Below are 24,868 nucleotides of genomic sequence, written 5' to 3' on the forward strand. Positions count from 1 at the left end.
TAGATTTGAATTTTAGAGGAATAAGATTTTGAAAAGTTTAAATTCTTGTCTACCTTTGTAGCAGGTAGAGGCTAAAGGTCTCTAGCTACTCCTAGCATCTAGAATAACATGATACTTTCCTTTCATGCCGTGCAGAGAAGCACATGACATTTTTCTTCCATGGCGTCTAGAAGAACATGATGTTATCATTCTATGGCATGTAGAGAGATAAGACACAACATAAAGATTTTAATATATTTTATCATAAATACAGTGTTAGTAAAATACACAATAATATAATAAAAATTACAATAAAATTAAACATTCAAATTAAATTAGTTTGGACTGAGATATAGAAATATCGTTTTTTTAAAGAGATTCAAATCTTCTGCAGTGTACAAAGTTTCAAATGAATTGGTATAGTATAATTCTTCTTAATTTGTCTCTTTCAAGATACAACAGCTTAAATGATCGTCGTATGACTCAAATATATTCTGTACAAATGGTTGAGTTCAAGGATCCACTTAAAGAACACATTTCTTTTACTTGAAAATACTATCAAAATTATCTAGCACACACTTTTATTTTCTATTGATTTCTCTATATTTTGTACAAAAACACCAGAATAAAAAGGAGAACTTGGACGGAAAACAGCAACAGCGCATGATGAGAATAAAAGCAGCCAACTTTTTAACACCCAATGCCCATATTTTTTTTTAGAGTTCAGAGAACCAAAAAGAATTCAAACGGCTATATTTTTTTCCATATCAGTTAAGGGTAAGGCAAACGTATAAAGATTTTTTTATTTTCCGGTTATTCACTTTGAATGCCGAAAAGATTTATAGTCGTTTGGATACATATCTAAATCATCTTATCTTATTTTATCTAATTTTAATTAATAATTTTATTATTATATATAAATTATCTCAATTCATTTTATCTCATTTTATCTCACTATCTAAACGAGCCGATGAGACTAGTCTAAGGAAAAAAAAAAAAAATCTAAAAGGAAAGCAACGGTCATACTAAAAAAAATATATATATATATATATATTAAAAAATACCAACATATATACACACGCAATATGTGGTCCACTCAACACAATGTGACATAACCAAACAAAAGATCATGATCAAAAAGAAAAGCAAGAGTCATCGCAGAAAGTAAAAAAGCATAAACATGAGATCAAAGAAGCCAGCAAGTTTTCAAGTTAGGTCCCACGTACGTTCCTCAAAATAATTTTGTGAGACTGCTCTAAGCTTTTTGCCAGAAGAACCAGAGACTTCCTCTTCTGAAAGTTTTGCTGATCTTTGCATACTTCATCAATTCATTCCTTTCTCCGACGAAAATAATGGCAGTGGGAGAGCTCTTTCTTTCTGCATTCCTTCAAGTGATGTTTGACCGATTGGCATCTCCTGAGTTGCTGCAATTCGCTCGCAAAGAGGGACTTCGAAAACAGCTGGACAAGTGGGCCAAAACGTTGACAAGAATTCAAAAGGCTCTTCATGATGCAAAGGAGAAGCAATACACCAAAAGGATAGTGAAACAGTGGCTTGATGATCTCAGAGACTTGGCCTATGACTTGGAAGATATACTAGACGAGTTCACCACGGAAGCAGCTTTGCGACGCAAGTTGATGGGTGAAAGTCAAGTTAGCACTAGTAAGGTACGGAATCTCGTCCCTTCTTGGTTTGCTGGTTTTACTCCAATTGCTGTTAGGATCAAGATTAGGTTGGGGTCAAAAATAAAGAAAATCACTGCTAGATTTAATGATCTTGTGACACAAAAAGATCAACTGAATTTGAAGGAAAACTCTAGTCCTAGGCTAAACAAAAGAAGAGAGATATCTCCCTCAACTTCTGTGGTGGCCGAAGATCGCATCTACAGTAGGGGGGACATTGCAGAGGCTCTACTTCAATTATTGATGAGTGATAAACATAGTGATGCTTTGACTAAAGTGAACGTGATTCCTATACTTGGTATGGGGGGTATCAGAAAGACAACCCTTGCCCAGCTCATTTACAATGATAAAAAAGTGCAAAGCTTTTTTTATATGAAAGCATGGGCTTGTGTTTCCCAAGATTTTGATGTTGCTATGGTTACAAAAACAATTTTACAATCTATGAGCTTTGGATATTGTGATGGCAATGATTTAACTTCGTTACAAGTCAAACTTAAGGAGCAACTGTATGGGAAGAGGTTTCTAGTCATTCTTGATGATGTTTGGAATGAGAACTACAATGATTGGATTCTCCTATGGGCTCCTCTTGAAGCTGGGGCTCCGAGAAGTAGTATTATCGTCACAACTCGTAATCAGGATGTCTCATCAATGATGGGAACCATTAAAATTCCGCCTTTTCAATTGTAAGTGTTGTCAAATGATGCTTGTTTGTCTATATTGTCTCAACATGCATTGGATGCAAAAGACTTCAATGCGCATCCAGACCTTAAAGATTTTGGTGAGGAAATCGTTGGTCGGTGTAAAGGCTTGCCATTGGCAGTTAAAACTGTTGGAAAAAAGTTTTAAAGAGTGAGATATGGAATATACCTGAGGAGAGAAGTGGAATTGCTCCTGCTCTTATGTTAAGTTATCACAATCTCACTTCACATTTAAAGAGATGTTTTGCATATTGTTCAATATTACCAAAGGACTATAAATTTGAGGAGAAGGAAGTGGTTCTATTATGGATGGCAGAAGGTTTGATTCAAACCCTTCAAGAAGAAAAGGAAATGGAAAATTTGGGTATTGAGTATTTTCGCAATCTGTTATCAAGGTTAATTTTCCAACGATCACGCACTAATAAATCAAGATTTTTTATGCATGACCTCATTAATAATTTGGCTCAATCGGTTGCGGGCGATACATGCTTTAGAATGGAAGATAGAATTGAGGGTAGTCAGCAAGGGAATATTTCTATGAAGGCTCGCCATTCATCTTACTTTGGTAGCAAATACGATGTCACTAAAAAGTTTGAGGTTTTTTCTAAACTCACGAGTTTACGTACATTCTTACCTCTCATGCTACCAAATCCAGGTAATTGCTATTTGACTCATCATGTTCCTCTTGAATTGGTTCCAAAGTTACGATGTTTAAGGGTGCTATCTTTCAATGGGTACCGCATAACTGAACTATCAGATTCCATCAGTGATTTAAAGCATCTACAGTACCTTAACTTTCCAAAACTCGAATTGGAGGCCTGCCAGAATCAATAACTACTCTCTACAACCTACAAACATTGTTGTTAGCGAATTGTTATTGCCTAAAGAAATTGTCTTCAATGTTTCGAAACTTGGTCAACTTGCGCCACCTCGATATTGAAGCTGCAACTTGATTGAAAGGAATGCCTATTCAAATAGGTAGATTAACTTGTCTTCAAACACTGTCTAATCTAGTTCTGGGTAAAGACAATTGCTCCAGGATAAAGGAGCTTGGACCTTTGAAACATCTTCAAGGGACACTCTGTATTTCAAGATTAGAAAACATAATAGAAGCCAAAGATGCAAAGGATGCTGAACTAATTAGAAAACCCAAAGTTAGTGTCCTATGGTTGGAATGGAGTACAGGCATTGACGAGTCAAAAGACAATACAAGTGAACTAGAGGTACTAAACGGGCTATGGCCTCACAATGCTTTGGTGGAGCTTGTCATAAGGTACTATGGTGGTACAAAATTTCCTCAATGGTTAACACCTCCTTCATTTCCTCATATGGTGTCCTTGACAGTAGAGAACTGTTACAAGTGTACATTATTACCTCTATTTGGGCAATTGCTAGCACTCAAGACTCTTTTGATCATGGGCATGGATAGCTTGAAGAATGTTTGTTCTGAATTTTGTGGCAATGGTTTCACACAATGTTTTAGATCCTTAGAGACCTTGCGTTTCATTGACATGAAGGAGTGGGAGAATTGGAGTCCTTGAGAAGAATTCCCAAATCTGCGTGAGCTTTCCCTTATTAGATGTCCAAAGCTATTAGGGAACTTACCAAACAACCTTCCTTTACTAAATGAAGCTAAGATATATAATTGTGAGTTGTTGGTTGTCTCAATTTCATGCTTTCCAGATCTATGCAAACTTAAAATTGAGAGATCCAAAGGAGTGGTGTGTGGAAGCAAGCTTACATTCAAATCAATAACATTATCTGGTTCACTTTCAGCAACTTCAGATCAACTCACTCGTCGAATAGATCAAGGGCTTGATATGGAAGGGCTGGCAGAGTTGGAGAAGTTAACCATTAATAGTTGTGAGGAGCTCATGAATTTGTGGTCAGACAACATGGGATCATTGCCACAGCTCCCATTTCTGTATGATCTCTGCATTTATAATTGTTCAAAACTAGTCTCTTTGGTGGCAGAAGAAGTTGATCAAGAGCATCACCAACTCGGTATGCCATCCACAATCACATCTATTTGCATCGGCAATTGCATAGCCTTGGAATCATTACCCAAGGCAATGATGTACAACAACACATGTCTTGAGCTTATTGAAATCACAAAATGTGATTTGTTAACACATTTTGCAAGAAGTCAGCTGCCTCGAACTCTAAAGCGGCTAGATATAAGTGACTGCAAGAGTATGCAGAATTTGGTGAAGGATGATGATGATGACACAAACAATAGTACTACTTGCTGCAATGGCATGATCACATCTCTTCTTGAGGTCTTGAACATTTACAATTGTCCATCCCTTGAATCCTTAACATCAAGCGGGGAATTACCTACCACACTTCAGCGCATCAATATTAACAATTGTCCGAAGCTGAAGTCAGTAGCCAAGAGTTTTGATCATAACTTGTTTCTTACAAGGATCATCATCTTCAATTGTGAAAATCTTCAGTTATTGAATGGTGGAGGGTTACTCCTGCCTTCCAACCTGAGAGAGCTTTATATATCTGACTGTGAGAAAATGCAGGCACTGCTAAACGGCATATACAACCTCACCTCTCTTCAAGATATGAAAATACAGAATTGTCTAAGCATTTTATCATTTCCCAAAGAAGGTTTTCCCACAAATCTAACAACACTTGGGATCTCTCATCTTAAAATCACTGAAGCCTTGTTCGATTGGGGGCAGGACAACCTCACTTTTCTTAATCAACTTGAGATTGGCAGATGTCAGCATTTGGCATCCTTTCCAGACATGGCATTGCCTGCCTCTCTAACAAGCCTCCACATCTCAGACCTCTCGAATTTGGAATTCCTGTCTTACGAGGGCTAAAGAAAACTCACATGTCTCAAAACACTGCGGATCAATGACTACGAAAAGCTCACGTGTTTTCCAGAAGATGGCTTGCCCCCTTCGTTCCTGAAACTATCTATCTCTAGGTGCCAAAAGCTCATGTATTTTCCAAAGAACGGCCTGCCTCCGTTACTTGGAGAACTTAATATCTATCAATGTCCTTTGCTGAAAAAATGTTGCAAGAAAGATCGAGGACAAGAGTGGTTGAAGATAGTTGAAATCCCTTGTGTCAAAATTGATCAAAAATTCATTCATGACTCAGAAGCAGAGGAATTTGGGTTCTTTTGGTCCTGATCCAAAGGTCCATTGAGTGATGGCATTGGAGATCAAACCCTATCACACTTATCTCTTGTTGGTGCTCTGGCTGGTATGCTAAGTGTCTACCTTATATTTATCTTGTGCATGCATGTGTGCATGTGTGTTTCTTTTCACTCATTATAATTTTGTATTGGCAAGCAGACTTGTAGAAACACAAACCATGGAGTGAAATGAAGTAGATTCCCAACCTATACATGCAAGAAAAGAAAACTTATTTTTAATTTAAAAAAAATAACTATATATCTATTTGGCATGGGAAAAACAGAAATTCTAAATCAATTTATTCTCAAGCTTAGGTGAACTCTAGTAAATGATTCCCAATAGTGTAAACATTCAACTCTTACATGATCAACAAGATCATATGTTAACTCGAATAATATGAATAAATCATGGGTTTATCGATGTTGTCCAAAATCCACTATCTTTCCCTTTTTCTTTTCTATTTTTCATTTAAAAAGACTCCAAGGGAAATGTGATTTAGTTTTTTGTCTTTCTTTTGTCCTTGTAAATAATATTTATAAATTGTTCATAGTTTTTGTAGAACATATATTCACCCCCCTACATATATTTTCGGGTCAAGTCTATGATTTTTCGAAAGATATGCTTAATTGTTAACAAAACTATCATGCGGCTAGTAGTGTCATACTGTCCTTAAATTCTCTGGAAATAAAATGCTTATTTGTTTATTCTCCTCCCAGTTTCTTTCAAACACTTTTTATATTTGGTTGAATTAGCATCCCATAGGTGTTTACATTCTTTCATAAATATTATGATCCAAAAAGTCTAAGGTTGTTCTAATCTTTTTGTTGGTGAATGAATCAGGGGAACCAAAGGAAATGCATAGTGGGAAAACTTGAATTAAGACCTCGTGTGACCTAATGTCGACCATCTCGTGTGACTCACGTGCTGCCGGTCATGTTTTTGAGTATTTTTAAATATCTACTAAAATTCTTAATCACAGTAACAGCAAGACCAACTGAGACTCTCAACAATTATAGCCTCATCAATTGATTGTGTCCCAAATTTTCTCAGTATCTTTTGTAATATTTCTTTGCAAACCTTTGTTCAGTTTATGTACATAATACTGATCATTTTCTCTATTTGCTACTAACTGCATGTAGCTCTCAATCCACTTGGTGATCAATGAACACCATCTTTTTCTCTATTGAGGCTTATGTTCTGACAATCCCCTTCTCTTATATATTTCATTTTTATTTATGGATTTTTACTTTTTTTAACTGAATGGAAACTGGCATGCAGTTAATATCCTTTTAATTTTTGTTTTACAAGGTTGTCTTGAAGACTCATATGATTACCTCAACTAATTTCAAATCACCTAGAGTTTTGGACTCAAATTCTAGGAGATTGAAATTCACTAAACTAATATGCATTTTTTCTTACAACACACTTATTCTGATAAAGATATTTTATTCTTGACAATTTTTTTTTCCTCTCAAAACTGAAATTCTTTTCTTCATCTTTAGTTTCAATGTCATTATTCTCCTTAATTAAAGTGGAGAATAGTTCTAAATTGATAAGAAAATAGCATTGAGTCTAGTTGAAATTGGATAAGCACTTGCAAAAACATGGAGTTTGCCATACGCTAACGAGACAAGTTTGAGTGAGTTCTCCTAAAAGTTCATGAGACTTCATTCTAAGACAGACTCAAGCTCGAGCAAAACGTACGCGAGATTTGCCATTTTATACTCGAAATGATTGTGAGACATGACTCCAGCAACTTCTATGAATTCCAATATATGATCCAAGTTCGATGAGATGAGATATTCTCATCTTATCTCAAAACTTCTCATAATTTTCTTTCACTACTATTTACAAAATTAGTATCACATCTCATTACCCAAACATGCCATCTTGCTTCGAACTTAATTTGAGGATTTATAGATTAGATTATAATTGAAGATATTATTTTAAGGGAGAGAGAAAACCTTGATGATTGTTGTGCCTCTAAGCTTAGTGTATGTTTGTGTTCTCCGTATGATCAATGCATTCTTATGGTGGATTAAGGACCTTTTGATGGAGACTCAAATACTAGTGAGATCATTAGTTTTGTTTTGTTAGAGCTCTTAGATAGACGGATGAGTTCGTTAGGGGAGTTATATTATAAAAACTGATCATTTATTACATTGATTTGATACGTTAGTTGAATTAATGTGGCGACTATGGTAGATGAGTTCATACCATATGAACTGGGCTGTAAGAAAAAACCAAAAAATGGGTTGAATTGACCGAACTGTACCAAGCTTGTTCAGTCGGTTTTGATTTCTAGGAATTGAAACTGATTGAAAAGTTCGATTTTCATGATTTGAAAATTAAATTGGACCGAATTAAGCTGAAATATATATTTTAAATTTTTTAAATTTTAGATATTATATGCTATATATATTATAGATATTATAAAATTAATATAATATAAAGTTTTAATCTTATTATTTATGCTTCCTTGAGATAAACTTAATTTTAAAAATGAATATTAATATTAAGTTAGTTATTATTTATCCTCATATATTAACTTACATGCTTGCATATATATCAAATATGGTATATGTAACAACCCGTCAGAAATTTAGTGCATGAGTTTTTTTAGACCTTAATAACATCAAATCTTGAAAAGATTTCACTAACTGAGCGACCAATTAGGTTTTAAATTGTTAACACAGTCAGTCTCCACCCACTATGATGACAAAATTACCTTTTTCTTTATTTAAGACACTTAAGAGTATAAGTTGGCAAAACGAATTACACCATTAGTCTCAGATGAATATTTAGGATTTTACGGTATAACAATGCGCTTCTTGTTTTCTGAATTAATAGTACCCGGGAGTGCCTTTTGATTTAATCGAGATACTTAGGAGTCGAATTTTGCGAAATGAATTACAACATTAGTCTTGTATGATTATTTATGATTTTATGGTACAATAATAATTTTTACATTTTTCAAGTGAATACCCGGGATAGCACGTTGTGGCTAGGGCTGGGTTCCGACTCCAACTCCGACAAAATCGAATTGCCTAATTCTGACCTCTGACTCCAATGAAACTCGGAAGCCTAGTTCAGCTCTGACTCTAACTCCAATCAAAGTTGTTGGAGTTAGAGTCAACTATCAGAGCCCAAATCAGAGTTAGGAATTTTTTTTCAATTTTCTTACCACTTTCCCAGCATTCAAATGGCATCGAAATATTTCAAACAACATCCAAACAACACAAAGCATACAGAAAAAATAAACAAATTAGAAGACTTTCCCAGCATCCAAACAACACCAAGGGATAGATCAAAAAGGATTTTCCAGAATCCAAACAACATCAAGAGATGGATCAAAAAGCTTCATGCCACGATAGCAGAGACGAGATCTAGACTGGGCGAAGAGAGAGTAATGGTATGCATTGTGATTAACATTTTAGTGAAATGATTTCACGATTGATGGAGATAGAGCAAGAGAGAAAACAAAGTTAGAACAAAGAGAGAAAATAAAGGAAGATTCAAGAGAGAACGAAGTTGTTGTCGAGACTCGAGTGTCAGGACATCGACTGAGGAAATGTTCAAATGCATAGGGTTTGGCTGAAAAAAAGGATGAATATATACGAGGTATAAACGGCGCCATTTTAAGAGTTAAAAAAAAAAGTTTGCCAAAAATCACAGTCTCGTATGATGGGGGCCTCGAATGCATGTTGCATGTTGCATGTTGCAAAATGCATACCTACATCGTTAGGCCACTCAACCATCTATTATTAATTTTACAATATTATATATTAAGTATAAATGTTGGAATTAGAGTTTGGATATCGGAGCATACATCAGGATATCGGAGCATACATCAGCTCTAACTCCGACTTCAAATCCCACCAGAATTTTTGGAGCAAATCTGACTCTCAACATCAAATTTTCTAACTCCATCAGAGTCGGAGTCAAAGCGAACAACTATCGGAGTAGAAGCCATCGGAAATTTTGCACAACCCTACATGTGGCACTTGGTTCAAACGATTGTCAAATTGCTATATAAAATGTCCAAAATAGCCTCATGGAGTATTTATTAGAGACTTCGCAAGCTCCTAGCCACACTTGATAAATAGTATAGGACACTTGGCACTAGGTGGAACCATGAGATGGATATGTGAAGGAATGGAAGGCAAATCAAGCTATGTGATCATGCCACCTAAACCCAACACTATTTCATCCAACCAAATACTATGTGGCCAACTAAAAGAGGGATCTCAGTGAAACCCTAAACCATTAGAATTCGATTGAAACCCGAAAATCCATGGAGGAAACTGAAACCCTTAATGGTTTTTCCAAACCCTAAAGTAGCCGATTTTGTTTAAGTGATTAATTAGTTAATTAAATTACTTTAACATGCTATTAAACCCTTAATTATACCTTGGTAATTTCATTGGACCAAAACAAATTTGAATTTGGACTTGATCCAACCGAAACCCTACCACCAAATATACCCTAAGTTGAGGCCCATTCGATTAGGCCCATTTTGGCCCATCAAATGGGGTCCTATGGCTAACATGACAGCCCAAATGGATTTTGGATGGGAAGCCAAAAAGCAACCCTAAGCCACCCCACCATTCTCGGCAGCAGCAGCCCAATACCATGGGCTGAGTAGCCCATGGTTTTGCCCACTATTTTGGCTGCAAAACCCCCCTCAAGAGGTGACTATGACACTTCATGTCAGCCCTCTCCCCCTATAAATCATGTCCAATGCATTTTTCTCATCCTTTGATTATTTTTCATTCACTTGTTTGGAGAGAACTCGAAAGAAAACTTCAGACTATTTTCCTGGTAGTTCTTGGATTGCAACTTCTAGACCTTTCTAAGTCGATTCTCATGACACACCTTGTTTCTATTTGAGTCATGTTTACATTGATATATTTTGAGAAACTTTTCATGAGTTTTGATTGGTGAAAATTTGTTTTAAACTTGCGAAGGTCACCCTAGGTAGCAATCAGGATGTTTGTGTGAAGCTTTAATATTTTGATGAGGTATTTGGTAAAATATTGGGTATATATTACTATTATGAAGTGTTAACATGTTAATATACAAGTTAGGTTTGGATTTATTACATGTTAAAAATTTTTATAAAGAGGTTTCCATGATTTGGAAAGTTGAAAATTGGAAGTGTCGAAATAGTTTATGTTTTTGTAAAGTTGTAATCTTTTGTTATGGAAACTTGATATAATGGTCTTGATATTGACATATTATGTTCTTAAGGCTTTATATATGTGTTATGAGTCTATTTTTGGAGAATATTAATTTTGATCTTTGATGTAATGATTTTATACATGCCAAAGTTTGTTTAGAATTAAACTAGAGACTCTCAGTTTGGTTTTGTATTTTGATGAGACTTTTGCCATGTGATGCTAGATTTAATGCTAAAATCGAGTTATAACTTGAATATGAGGTATATGGTTTTATTTCTTGAGATTTTATTTCATAAAAAACAAGGATCTAATTTTTTATTTTTACCACGACCCCAAGTGCTAGAATGGGGTGTTATCCTAGTGGAACTCCATTTTCCACACTAGAGTGTTTAGAACTTTAAACTAGTGTGAAATTCCTGTGTTGAAAGATTAACAAGTTTTGAATGGGACCTAAGTAATTAGTTTTCAAGGTGAAGTCATCAAGCACCCAACACCGATGGTTTCAACCTCATTTATCATTTCAGTTATCATGACGTACTCATAGGTAGTGCAAATGTCTGTGATGTGACGCGGACCAACAAGAGCAAATAGCTCAAGCAAACAGCCCAAACAGCTTGGTAGTTCACTTGCTGATATTTGTAAACAAATCTCATTTGGTAGTCCCAACTAGCATTTTCCCTGAAATGATAGACGGTGTGTTAGGATATGAAGAACCCACGCCCAAAGGACTAGACGAGGCTGACTAGTCCACGGAGAGATGACAAAGAACTGAAAACTACGTTTATCCACTTTCTGAACGCGATTTTGGAGATCATAGCCGAGCTGTTCACAATTTAGTAGAATAGATTTTAATTCCAAACTGTATTTGGGCGCTATTTCCAGTACTTATGTTGAGACCTTTTGGATAAGTGTGGTAACTTTTGAATATCTATTATTATGTGAAGTCATGAAGTATGATCATGTTTTTGGGATGTATTACATCTGGTACATAGCATTGCTCAAAGAAAAAAATTATTCGTTACGAATATTGCATATTGTAGATGCATGTTAGGTGCACTGCATCTTTAACTGTCATGAACAGGGGTATATAACCTTGTATTGTATATCCCAACGCTTCAAACTCCATTAAATCCCAAGTAGAGGCAGAGGGCATCACAATATAAGTATAAAAGTACACTTTATATATATATATATATATATATATATATATATCATGGATAAAGATATTTTTATAAGTATATATTTACACATTTTTGTGGTACATGGTGTTCTTTAAAACAAAGTTTTGGACTCTATCATATTTGGAGTAAATAAATTCTTCATTTGGGTCAGAAAAACCAACTAGCCCAACAAAAATATCCAAAACCGAATCTAAAAGTGCACTTTATATATCTATATATATCATGGAAAAATATATTTTTGTAAGTATATATTGACACATTTTTGTGGTACATGGTGTTCTTTAAAACAAAGTTTTGGACTCTATCATATTTGGAGTAAACAAATTCTTCATTTGGGTAAGAAAAACCAATTAGCCCAACAAAATATCCAAAACCGAGTCACACCTATAAAACTATACCGAAGCGGACCAAAACAATAAAAACCGAATGTTCTAATTTTTTGGATGACTCAGTCTTTATCGGTTCTCAGAATTCCAAATCCAACTTAGATCGGTTTGTTCAAAAATATATTCAAAACAGGACCAAACCAAACCCAACTGAATCGAACCAAACTGATTACATACTTATTTAGTTTCACAAAATAATTTACTTTTTTAAATCAAATAAAATATCTTTAAATCTCTTAGAAATCTTCTATTTAAAATTTTCATCCAATCATTACCTAAATATTATTCACTCAAAAAAATCAATACAACTTTTACCAACTCCAAAACATATATACCCTTTAAAAATAGACAAAGTTTTAAAATTAGAGGAAGTTTCCTTGAACTCATTTTAAAACTCAACATGTCTCCCTTGAGCATATGACAAATACATATTTTTTTCACTGAAAGAACACATCAATTTTTTAAGTTAGACTTTTAAAAACGTATGTGCTACCCAATGATTGTTAGACAATAAAGGCAAAACTTTAAAAATCATTTTTGAAGTGCACAAAGATTAAAGACAAAAACTTTGAAAACCATTTTTACCCCTATGAATGTCATTTTGCCAATATTTTAAAAATGTGACTCTTTATGTTGAGCATTAACTTTTGTTTGAGAAATTTTGCAAGAGAGAAATACTTGATCCACGAGAACATTTAAAAAAAAAATAGAAACTTAAGTGAGATTAAAACTCTTTATTATAAAATATGTTTGAATATTACATAAACTATATCAGTTTATAAAATTATTTTCTTATAATTTTGTTAGAGACCTAACACTTCTATTTACAATATAAGATACACAAATGATGAGAATATCATCAATCATCATGCAATCTAGTTGCTAAAGGGGTAAGATTACAAAATTGTAAGGAGAGGTAGTACTAAATAGCCAATCAGCCAATTCTTTTACATGTCACTTTTATAAGGAAAATTATTAGGTACTCTTGAAATATAGATAAAATTTTTATTCCTTTATAACAAGGCATGTAATTAAAATTTTTTATATAAATATTAATTTTAATTGACATGAGATCATATAAAATAATGTGAGTACCATTTGTCGGTAACTACTTAATAATTAATGAGGTGGGCTGAGAAAAATGATGCAAGATGTGGCACCCCGTTTCTCGGTAAAGAGCCTGGTGAGGATCTGTGGTGCCAGAGATGTCAGTCGGTCGACAACACCCTAGATATTTTTTTCGGGTTTAGGTGCGTATTCATGGATTGAGTACACAGTAAATGAAATAAATCACAACGGAATAAGTAAATGGTTAGTTAGAGACTATATTTACTAGAGGTTTATACCATTAAGAAACTCATCCATTACTAATAATATCCATATGTCATTATCACTTTTTACTAAAGAATATATACACCGTCATTAGTTCATCACTTACGTCAAAATAAAGCAAACCGATCATGGTTCGCCGCTTAACCAAAGTATACATCTTAACAAAAAACATAACCATTAATAGAGAGAAGACATCCATATCTATAACTTGGGTGGGATCGATTATTCTTCCTTGAGGAATTTTGCCTAGGTTACATATGCATCAAGATTTACGGCTCTTGCAAACGAAACCACAGTTGGGACCACCACAGTAAGACTTCTAAGAAATCTCAGTAGATAGCCATGATAATACTATTAATGAGAGCTAATGACGAAGAATATGCATGCACAATTTCATTTATGTAAGTCAATGAACACATATTTATGCATGGTGAGATATTACTCTTTAGGCATAAACACATATATTCATAGATCATAGCGAGGAATCACCCTCTAAATAAAACTCAAGTAAATAAGCATGGCGGAGAATCACCATCTCAGCAAAATTCATTTATACATATCATTACCAAGGCAAGGAATCACTCTCTTAGAGCATCAACAATAGCCCTAGCCAAAGCTTTACCAAAATAGTGTATTATAACTCACAGCGTGAAGTCGCTCTGCCATTCGACTCAAGGACTTACTTTACCCGGCCAATGTGAGAGCTCATTCACCAAATTTAAATCAACTGACTCAAGGAATCAGTCAACCCAAATACAACACACGTTATCAACCCAGAAAATCTCTTTACCCGATCAATCGACTCGAAGACAACATGGGACAGGAATGGCTTGGGGACTCCTCAACTCATCTATGATAATCAACACAAGATAAGATTCAACATTCGGAAACCACAACATCATCAATTTTTGTATCATTTAAACTCATCATCTCAAAATCACAGCATAAAGGTAACCAATAAATATAATGAAGAATATATATTGATTTCATATAGAAATATATGAGTTACAGAATATGCAAAGTCTAATCTTACAACATACTCACAAATATTTATCCCACATTTCTAGTATGGTCATAAAAGTTAACTTACTTGAACAATATTTCTATCACTATGGTAGTGCTAGCGTCGTCCGTCGCACCCTTCGAAGTCACTAGCTTTCTTGAAGACTCTGACCAAATGCAAGGCTAGACACTTAACAATCATAAAAGTGAGATTTTAGCTTTTATCCAATGTCTTTTGAACTGGGGGACTATCATCATATCTCTGAAGTCCGTCTGACTCTAGATATGATTGAATAGGAGACCTTCAATCTCGTCCATCCATTTTTCCTCTAGGATTGTAGACTGGTACAAACTAATGAGAACAAGGCATGCACACCCTCTGCAGTTTGCCTTCAGTCAATCCCGTAGCACGTCCTCTAATAAAGGTTTCCCACGTGACACTGAATCATACCTCTGGGATCATACGATATGGCCTGTATATTCGTAATCTTTTTTCCACGGGCTCACTCTAGATATGACATATCTTATGGAGTATGGGCCTCTTTGTACGACACTTGCCGTCTCTGAGCACCTCCGTGTTATCTAGGAGAGCTCTCATGTCTATATTGTTCTTGTCTTACACCTTTGCTTGCCCTTATACTTAGAGCAGACCTTTTCCAAACCTACTAGCCTCTTTAGCTTCTCGTTCTTCTCATAGTACAATTGGCACAACGTTTGCCCACTTGTCACTAGGTGAAAAGTCATTTATCACCCGGTGTTGGACCATGTCAACCAAGCGCACTACAACGTGCTACTCGCCTTACTCTCATTTTGGCCACATTTTGTCTGCTCAATTGCCTCTTCTTCGCCAACCCTTTGACCTCAAAAGGGAATTTCTTCTCTTGCTTCAGTGCAATCCTCACATAGAAGATTTGGGTCTGATAATGCAGGACTGTCAAATTTGGGAACGCTAGGCTATCTTGATAAGGCAAATCAATATAAATATGGCAACAAAATGTAAAGTTTCTTCAACTTTGGGAAATATTGCGCATGTGCTATTATTTTGGCCATAATATTAGTTAGGGATATCAAAATCACTCATAAGACTCTAATTTGGAAAAACTTTTTTAGGTGTGCACATTGTGGTCGCCACGTAACACCTTGTGGCCTACGTTTCAACCCCCGAATCAGTCTTCTCCCTTAAAATCATCAAAGAAATATTTCATTTTGACTTTTGGAGGTGATTTTGATTTTGATTTTGGCAGATTTTTTGTAGTATTCTTATTTATATTTTATGAAATAATTAGGATTTAGCATTTTCGAGCAAAATTCTCATAATTTTGAATTTCCACGGCAACTTGAGTCTAGCTTGTGGGTTTCAAAACGGATTTCGAATTTTATGATTAGTACCTCTTCCAAAAGCTTTCTCTCTATTGCACATTTCTTTTCAATCTCAATCCCATAATTTTTGTTGATTAACTAGCCGCCAAAATAATTCTAATTATTCAGTGTTAGAAAGCCTATTCGCTTCTGGTCTTGTTTAAATCTCGACTATCTTGGGCGCTTACTCACATTCTCACTCCAGCATGTCAAATGGAAGCTCAATGAAGTTCCCATTCTTTATTCTCAAAAAACTATGAGAGAAATCATATGACTACCAAAAAGAACTATATGGCCATGAATCAATAAAAGCTCTGCTTCAGTTTTATAATGCCGTTCTCCATAATCTGTATGATTGAAGATCTTTTTTTTTATGGAATAACCATAAATGTATATGCAATTATTTCTTACAGTACATTCAAATACTCTCCTATGTGATAGTTTTCTATTATAATCCGGTTTTATTGTATAGTGTAAACTTGTATAGACCTAATCAGTGTGAGTAGAATCATCTGCATGATTCATGTGAAACATTCACCTGCAAGCAGGAATAACAGTTGGATTTCCATGTAATTCCAAACCTATTTACCACCAACACAACAAATACCTGATGCCTCAACATTCCTCCATTTGACAACAGTAATTTTTTGTCAGTTTGTATCTTATGAGAAGTGTATCTTCTTGTTCAGGCTATTTCATGGTCCACGCATCTTTTCAACAATATGCCGACCCTTTTCTTCGATGTGACGCCTCTTTTCTTCTAATTTCTCACCCACCTTCTTCCCTAAATCAAGCATCCTTGCTCTTCTCCCCATTCTCTTCTGCCTCAAATCATCCCCTTCTGTGGTATTGTCCTGTTTGTCAATCGAAGTCACAGACCTAGAATATGATTGATGCTTTGGTACTTCCTCAATTTGCTTGCAAGTTTCTTGTGGTTCATCATTCCCTAACAAAGGAGTTCTCAACTCTTGCAAACTTCTGCTGCTACATGCTCTTGTTGAAATTTCCAATCCATCGGAAGATTCGTTGATTGACTCAGCATTCTTCAGTTTTGTATTCTTGCACTCTGGGTCACTGGAGGTTCCCTTACTAGCTTCTGTCTTCAGTTTTCCTTCAGTTGGTTGGGAGGTGGTTACTTCAAGCCCAGTGGTAGGATCATTAATCACTTCTTGGTGAAGCCGTATGAATGGAGCAATGTTCTTTGATACCCAGTCATCCTTGTCTGCTATCATCCAAGGAATGCATACACTCTCACAGTTTGGAAGCACCAGATTTTCCTGGATAGCTGCCTGCATGAGTGAAATAAGGTTCAGGTGAAGCACCATAGCATTAATCATTTATTCTACATGATTTTTTTTTTTATAAGTATTTATTCTACATGATTTTGTTGTTTCAGCAAAGAGAAACTTTAACCAAAGCAGAGTTCCTTTTTTTGCTCTTTTTCTTTCAATTGCAAGAGTGCAGAAGTCCTATACAACAAATATGCTTACAATTAGCATTCCAACTACAGGATTACATCATCTTGTTTAAAGGAACACTCAATATTTCAATTCTGAACAAGGCTATCAACATATGACTTGGCAAGCTGTTAAACCCGAATTATTTAGAGTTGTGACACAGTTCCTGCGTGCAAGAATACAAGTTGGACATGAAAGATGTTCTGTCTGTACTTAACAGATTTATAATTTATTGAGGCATTTGCATTTTCATTTGCACACACACATATATACATACACACACACACACACACACACACACATATATATGTATGCAAACATGTGCTTACGGATTCGTATATATCTATTACCAAATCCACCATATGTCAAGAGAAATGTTCAATCAATGGACGGAACATCAGTCAAGATGCATATTATTACAACAAATAAAAGGATGGATATTGGTATGTAATAAAAATAAATCTCCATACCTTAAGCCGGTTGACCAGGAACAAAGCAATGTGTCCACTAGTTATCCTGTGTTCCCCAACAGAAGACTCAAGATTAAAATCTATAACTGGCATGGATGTGAAAGCAAACCATAGCTGATCAGAAGGAGGTGGCTTTATATGGAACCGCAGCATTCCTCGAAGGGATGTTACCCTTATGGCCAAAGAGAGAGGCACCTTTAGCAAGAAACAATGTATATCAGGCATGTGGCTGTGCAATGTATTTAGAAGACGAGGTGGGGGTATAGGGGGGAGGATGTAAATATGTACATCCAGAGAGATGTCTACACACCTGTGAAACCTGTTTAGCAATGGAATTAAGAATAGACTTCCACCTGGAACCATAAGTTGATGCTGATGTACTGCTCTTGCAGTTTTTTAACCGATCTGCAACAAAACAGATTAAATTCAAATTAGCACAATCTATCATAAAGACTCCAAACATAAAGTACTGTTACAACAAAATTTAAGCTTTTCTCAAGTCCTTTCAACTGAAGGCAACTTGTAAGAATCGAAAGCTATGCTACAAGCCTATAGAACATTCTTCTAAAAGGAAACAAGATAAACTCGCAGTATAAGCTTCACTGGTTCAATAAAACCTAGTAATGTAATGATGGAACTAAGACAGAAAATATAAATATATGATGTCATATTCTACTAAGAGGTGCAACTTGAAGATTGGAATAATCACTCCATAGAGAATGATTTATAAAGCTTATATTACTACAACTCCAACAGCTTCAAAAAACTCCAAACCTAGGGCAGCATCATGCACATTGCAGTGCAAATTGGAAACTCTAAATTTAGATGTTTGTAATATGAGAAAACAGTTGCTTCTCTGGAGAAAAAAAACGTAAATAGTGCAATACTAACCAGTATTAGGATCGACTTTCTCCTTACTATCTAGTGGATCAGCTGCAACTCCAGTAGGATTGAACTGCCTTCCAAAGTACTCAAAACCTTCAAGAAGATCTGATGGGATTTCCCCAACAGAGCTTGATTCCATATCCAAATCCACTACGCCCTTCTGGGAATCTAATTCACGAACTTCGAGTCTTGTTTCAATGTCTATAACAATGCCACCAGAATATTCAATGTCGACTTCGAACGCCCATACCTCATTCATGTCCACTGGAAGAATCCTCATACCATGAATGTAAGGTGGGAGATTCCCAGGCTCAATGTCAGTACAGATGAGTTCGCCGATGTAACTGGGGGTTCTCATACTGGACAGCGTTCTCTATCATATCAAAGAGCAGAACCACAAGAAACATATTAATAAGATGCTTTCTTTCCGTTTTCTTGAAAAAGAATTATATTCTATAATGAAAACAAGTGTTCCTGTTCCAATCTATACAATCATATCATAAACTCTTGAGCCTTGTAGTCCCTTCTGCTCATTCATTACACTTACAAACTTGAGGGGCATAGATGTGGCTCATTCTGGTGAGTCTAATTAAATTCATCCTAGACGCCTTGGCCCCTTAAACTAAGAGCAATTTGTACTTCAAATTTACAAGAAAGACAAAATAATATATATAATGTTCCAGCAAAGCCCAGCATCTTTTTTCTTGTCCCTGAAATGTTAAGTATGTCCTGAAATGTTAAGTATGTTTATCCTTAAGTTAAAAAAATGAAAAAAAAAAAGTATCTTCAAGAGAACAATAAAAAATAGAAAAAAAAAAATGAAAAAAAATTCTTCTAGCTTCCCCCACAACAGCACGTGCTACAATTCTGCCCCAAAAAAATATGATACGAAATCTTATACAGCAAATGATTTGAATAAACCTGAATACGTGATTGTATGGATCTTTTCATCTCTGTATTGCTTTTGACATCAAAAAACAGCCTTGAGATTAACAAGTTCCAACAGAGTGTGCCCTCATCAGTACCAAACTTATAATCAGAATCTGCATCAGACATAATAGAGGCATGACTTGGGCTTCCAGAACGAGAACATGTTGATGCCAATGGTTGAACCATATTTTCTTCACTCTTAGATCTCTTCCCCAAGCCAGCGGCTGATATTGTCTCCTGAGATGGAACAATTTTCTCATTTGCCTTTCTCTCTGCACGGCCTGATGATGAAGTCCCACTTGACCTATTTTCTAAACCTACCCTAGAACTCTTCTTAACTATTTTCTTCAAAAGCAGGCTAACCTTTGAGGAAGTTCCATCAGGCCTATTTGTTCGTTCTGCTGGCTCAGCAGAGAACCCAATCGAGGGTTTCATGAATGAAGGATAGCCTGCATTTAAGGTCATCAGGTACCTGTGGAACTCTTCGTGCAGCGAAGCGAACAACACAACTCTCTCCTTATTGTGGCCTGAAGCGAGACGGAGGGACTTACACCATGCTTCCTTCTCCCAAGATGTCTCGAGATAGATGTAACAAGTTTTATTTCCATTGTAAATTACTGAGGTATTGCTTTCTATTTTTATGGGAAACCTTTTGGCCCTATAATAACAATCAGAAAATGAAAAAGAACAAGGATTTATATTTTTCCATGACATAAACCAGATTTGTGACAGTTTACATTTGTAAAAATAAAAGAAAAAATCCTTGCAGTGAACAAAATGAGTGCAATGAGAGTTTAAAATTTCTAAGTGAAAATGTACAAGGGGCGCATGATTTCCAAAATGAAGAGATCCCATTAAAACCATATAGTTACTAAAGATCATAGAAGGGCAATGTAGATCACAAGGATGCATGTAGATCATACAGGTTTCAAAATTAAATAAAGTTAAGATTTAATCCCCTAGTATTTACCATAATTACAAAAGTCTTAAGGGTCCATTAATTGATAATCTCAAGCTTGATCTAAAAGCTAAAATCTGCTTCCCGCAATTACAACGATACATAGGAGTTCAATGTGATCAGTATAAGCACCTGAAAACAACCAGAATAGAACTGATATTTTAACATATAGGACTAATGATATTAGACAGCAATACGATGCTGAATATCTTTTTTTTATGAGTAAAATTACATAACCCTAAGATATTTAGTCAAAGATCATGAAAGACAAAAAAAGATTTTATAGACCTCATTATCTACGTCGTTGGTCTGAGTAATTTAGTGAATCAGGGTCAACTTTTTACACAATCATATCTCTACTCCAATGTGTCTTCTTTTACAAGAAAGTAAATCCCCATACTTAGACAATAACCACTATATGTGGACATATAATTCTTAGAAAGTTAGTGGCAGGTCACAACTCTGACAAAGAAGTAACATTTTATTGTGGCCTACTATAGAATATCACAACACATAGGAGTTGAAATCAAGGAAGCAATGATCCAATCATAAGCTGGACAAAGCAACTCTGGGTTTGAGATGTTCAATAAGGAGCCGTGTTACAAAATAATCAAAAGGAAATCTTCAACTAACAATCATTGAAATCTATGTCATTCATGATACTGGGATTCAGCAGCTGGATTGAGTTTTCATTTTAAACTTTAAAGGAGCACGAAGCTTTACACTGCCATGGAAATGAGATGCTGAAAGTGGAGCCTATTAAGGGGAAGAACAAAAATGTGTCAAGAAAATTAAAAATCTCTGCTCCAGCATAAACCATGAAAAGAAGATATGAAAATTGGGAATCAGAAAAACAGAGTCTCATAACTGACTCAAACAAACCAAAAATAGTTTATAATTGTGAGTTTAGCATGAAATAGATATACCAACGGAAGTCAACAGCTATCAAGCCAAAATTACAATAGCACCAAAGAGAGGAGGTATGGCAAAGCTCACATTACCATTTTCGTGAAGCAAGACTTGTTGCTGAAACAGCTTCAATCATGCAGCCCTTAAGCTCAATAGCTGAGTGGGAACCATCTGATTCGGTCAGAACAAGCTTTTGGTCCTTTATTTTTGCATGCTTTTTAACAGGGTAAACCTCCAATAAATCCTTCTTTCTCTTTTGCTCCCTTAGTCCTTTGTCCGGCCAATTTCTTGGAATATTTTTTGATTCTAGAATCCATACTACCCCCTAGCATACAAAGCCAATCCAGAAAAAAACCTTAAAAATGAAATGGACAAACATAACTAAAATATTATTTCCTGATAAACAACTACACTCTCAAAGACGCACTAAACTAATTCTCACAAAGTATAAATGAATAATACAAATAATGCCACCTATAAGTATGAGCCCAAAGTGAGTTATTTTAGCATATCAATTGCAATGGTACCACCTATAAGTATCAAAGGATATCCCTGCAATTATGTTAAAGACTCAACCATTAATCCAAAAGCCCTAAGACTGTTGGATACTGATTTGATTAAGTCTGTAACTCTCAGGATCAACATTTCACCACGCTTCCGAATCGGACATCCACGGCAGCCCACTCTATCGACACTAACCCGGTAGTAGCTCTTTCCCTTTTGGCGGCTTCACTCATCTTTCAGTATTCAATGACTTAACACCATATCCATACATAGTACCAAGGCATTTTAATCCAGCCTAGGTCGCCCCCTCCATTACTTAAACTCATGACATAGTTCTTGCTTTGTTACCAATGGTCAAAGACCCAACCATTGATCCAAAAGCTCTAAGACTATTGGATACTAATTTGATTAAGCCTTTAACCCTCAGATCATAACAAGTTACTTCCAAGTAATGTGCAAAGAGCGTCTTAATGTTCCAAAGCCACCAATCTCCTTGGTGTTTGTTAAACGAGGAAGCATCGACCATCGGTTTGATTTAGACGTCAAAACTTCTATTTCTTTTGCTTTTCTGTTCTTTTCTTGGCATTCTAGTATAGCATAACAAAAGAAATGAAAGAATGCTGGCCACTTCTGACAATCTTAACCAAGAAAGAAAACATTACAACAAAAGAAAAAACGAAAGAAATGCCAGCGGCAGGAGATACTTGTAAATATAGAGATAATTATAAACAACAATGCACCTTCTTGTTGTTAGTGAAATTGAGGGATTGATTGGGATCAAGGTCCCGAAAATACTCTTGTGATCGTGATGCTATCAGGGCTTCCGTTTGTTTGGTCTTCCAATTCAACCAATTAAGGATAAAATAGAGGCCCGCCGCTTCCGCGACCACAATCGCCAGCGCTCCAACTCCAAACCCAATAACAAAAACAAGCAACAAAAACGGCAACATCACTTGGATTTAGTGGCACTGAACAAAACTCCCAAGCAAAACTCCTGCTTTTGATCAATCGGATCGATCATATAAAGAAGAATCCACATAGAATTATGGGTGCCGGGAATTTTCAGCATTTATTCTCAACGATAATGCTGATGGAGGTAGGAGAGATAATGTATTATTAATGGTACGTTCGTATTCTCAAAGAATCGGATTCTTCTGCTGCTGGGTACTTGGACTCTTGAGTCTTGGAGAGTTTTTTTCCAAAGGTGGAGAGAGAGAGAGAGAGAGAGAGAGAGAGAGAGAGAGAGAGAACGTGGTTATGCAACCGACTCGATTCATGTTTTTTATTACATTATTAAATCCTATTTATTTATAAATTCAGATCTTAAATTCGTTGAAACTTAATATAATTTGTTATTTGCAATTATTATAGTATTAATTTTAGATTAACAATATTTTTAATATCTAAAGAATAGATAAATACTTGATCGAGATCTCAAAAAATTAACTCACAAACTAGTATAGCTTGTTGTACATTAAATCGTAAAATTATTATAAAATAAATTTAATGTATTACATTAAAACACTTTAATTCGTAAGATTTATATGTAGATTTAGCACTTCCGAAAAATAAATATCTTGACATGAATATCTTGAAATAAATAAATATATTTAATATAAAATCTAATTTTGTTTTTCGAAATTGGTATATTAAATCAGCATATATATCCAATATTTTGATTTCTAGTAAAAGGAGATATATGTTTGACCATAAATAAAAGATATATCATTATCAAAATAAAATAATATCATTATGGCCCATTTCGAATGAAATTAAATTAATAAAATTTGAATAGTTACTGAAATTGTTTCATTTTTGGTAACAGCGTTACACATTTAGAAAATAATAACTACAAAATTATAAACTTATTCCCTCTACCCTCAAATAGGTTATGATGTTTATGAAAAAATTCTATCTATTAAAATGAGTCTTATTCTATGAATAAAAGTTCTTAAAATAGATAAAATGAAAGTTGGAGAGGAGCTGTCATATATCTGTCACCTACATAATTTTTTAAAGAAATAGCATTGTTTCTATTAATTGGCATTGGCTTAATCAAATGTCAGTAAAAGTTATATTTTGAATAATGTCTACTAAATTTCTGTTATATTAGATTAGCTAAACATAATTCATTTGGAAGATGAGCTACAGTAACTTCATCAATAAAGTCATATATGAAGGGAACTGTAGCATCTCTATTATAATATTTTATTATTTCTTATGTTTCCTTTTTCCTTCCTTTTAGTGTAACTTCATCCCTAAAATTACGATGCATTTTCCTATTATTAATTATATTTTTATAAAATAATATTAATCATCTTTCTTTTAATATTTTTTAAAATTATAAAAATAATTAAGAAATTATTTTTTGCATCTATCTATAATCATGCAAAAATTATAATAATATGAGAAAATATGAATAAACTTTTTATTAATTATTTATAAAGTACAAAATAATGCAATAATCTTGTCTTATAACAAATTAATTAAAGAAATATTAATAATAGAAATAATAATATGTTATTATTATAGAGTATGATGGTTAATCCAAGCAAAACTTCAAGTTTCGAGTTATTGGTTAAAAGTATAAAAAGTTTTATATTAGTCAAATTTTGAAGATTGAGATTACTAATCCAATGCCAATGCTTTAAGACACGTCATCTAATCATGTATGAGATAATTATAAATAGTTAAAAATAATTTGAAAGATCGTAATAATAAATATTTGACAATTTAAGGGGTTGTTTGAATTCAGAGTTGATCTCATCTTATCTAATCTCATCTCATCTAATTATTCT

At 34.7% G+C, this 24,868-nt stretch overlaps 3 protein-coding genes across 5 annotated transcripts; 2 read left to right on the plus strand and 1 right to left on the minus strand.

Annotated features, from left to right (window-relative positions):
• Positions 1-1,194: 1,194 nt before the first annotated feature.
• LOC121244415 (putative disease resistance RPP13-like protein 1) lies at positions 1,195-11,620 on the plus strand. Of its 2 annotated transcripts, none has more exons than XM_041142479.1 (2): positions 1,195-1,646; positions 11,400-11,620. In XM_041142479.1, exons 1-2 carry the CDS (start codon positions 1,332-1,334, stop codon positions 11,427-11,429), a joined length of 345 nt encoding a protein of 114 aa, XP_040998413.1. In that variant the 5' UTR covers positions 1,195-1,331; the 3' UTR covers positions 11,430-11,620. The 2 variants fall into 2 exon arrangements, with proteins under 2 accessions (XP_040998413.1, XP_040998412.1); XM_041142478.1 differs by lacking the exon at positions 11,400-11,620 and adding an exon at positions 6,358-6,548 and having other exon boundaries at positions 1,196-1,646.
• LOC121244414 (putative disease resistance protein At3g14460) lies at positions 3,354-5,725 on the plus strand. Its single transcript, XM_041142477.1, has 2 exons — positions 3,354-4,114; positions 4,166-5,725. The coding sequence occupies exon 2, from the start codon at positions 4,180-4,182 to the stop codon at positions 5,194-5,196; it is 1,017 nt and encodes a 338-aa protein (XP_040998411.1). The 5' UTR covers positions 3,354-4,114; positions 4,166-4,179; the 3' UTR covers positions 5,197-5,725.
• Positions 11,621-16,261: 4,641 nt separating the features above from the next.
• On the minus strand, positions 16,262-23,292 carry LOC121244416. 2 transcript variants are annotated; one of them, XM_041142482.1, is made up of 7 exons: positions 22,811-23,292; positions 21,659-21,891; positions 19,691-20,357; positions 18,803-19,142; positions 18,195-18,289; positions 17,885-18,079; positions 16,262-17,246 (listed from the first exon to the last, which is right to left on the minus strand). In XM_041142482.1, exons 1-7 carry the CDS (start codon positions 23,018-23,020, stop codon positions 16,653-16,655), a joined length of 2,334 nt encoding a protein of 777 aa, XP_040998416.1. In that variant the 5' UTR covers positions 23,021-23,292; the 3' UTR covers positions 16,262-16,652. The 2 variants fall into 2 exon arrangements, with proteins under 2 accessions (XP_040998416.1, XP_040998415.1); XM_041142481.1 differs by having other exon boundaries at positions 18,776-19,142.
• Positions 23,293-24,868: the final 1,576 nt, after the last annotated feature.

The sequence above is a fragment of the Juglans microcarpa x Juglans regia genome, chromosome 8S, assembly GCF_004785595.1.
Source record: "Juglans microcarpa x Juglans regia isolate MS1-56 chromosome 8S, Jm3101_v1.0, whole genome shotgun sequence".
NCBI lineage: Eukaryota > Viridiplantae > Streptophyta > Magnoliopsida > Fagales > Juglandaceae > Juglans > Juglans microcarpa x Juglans regia.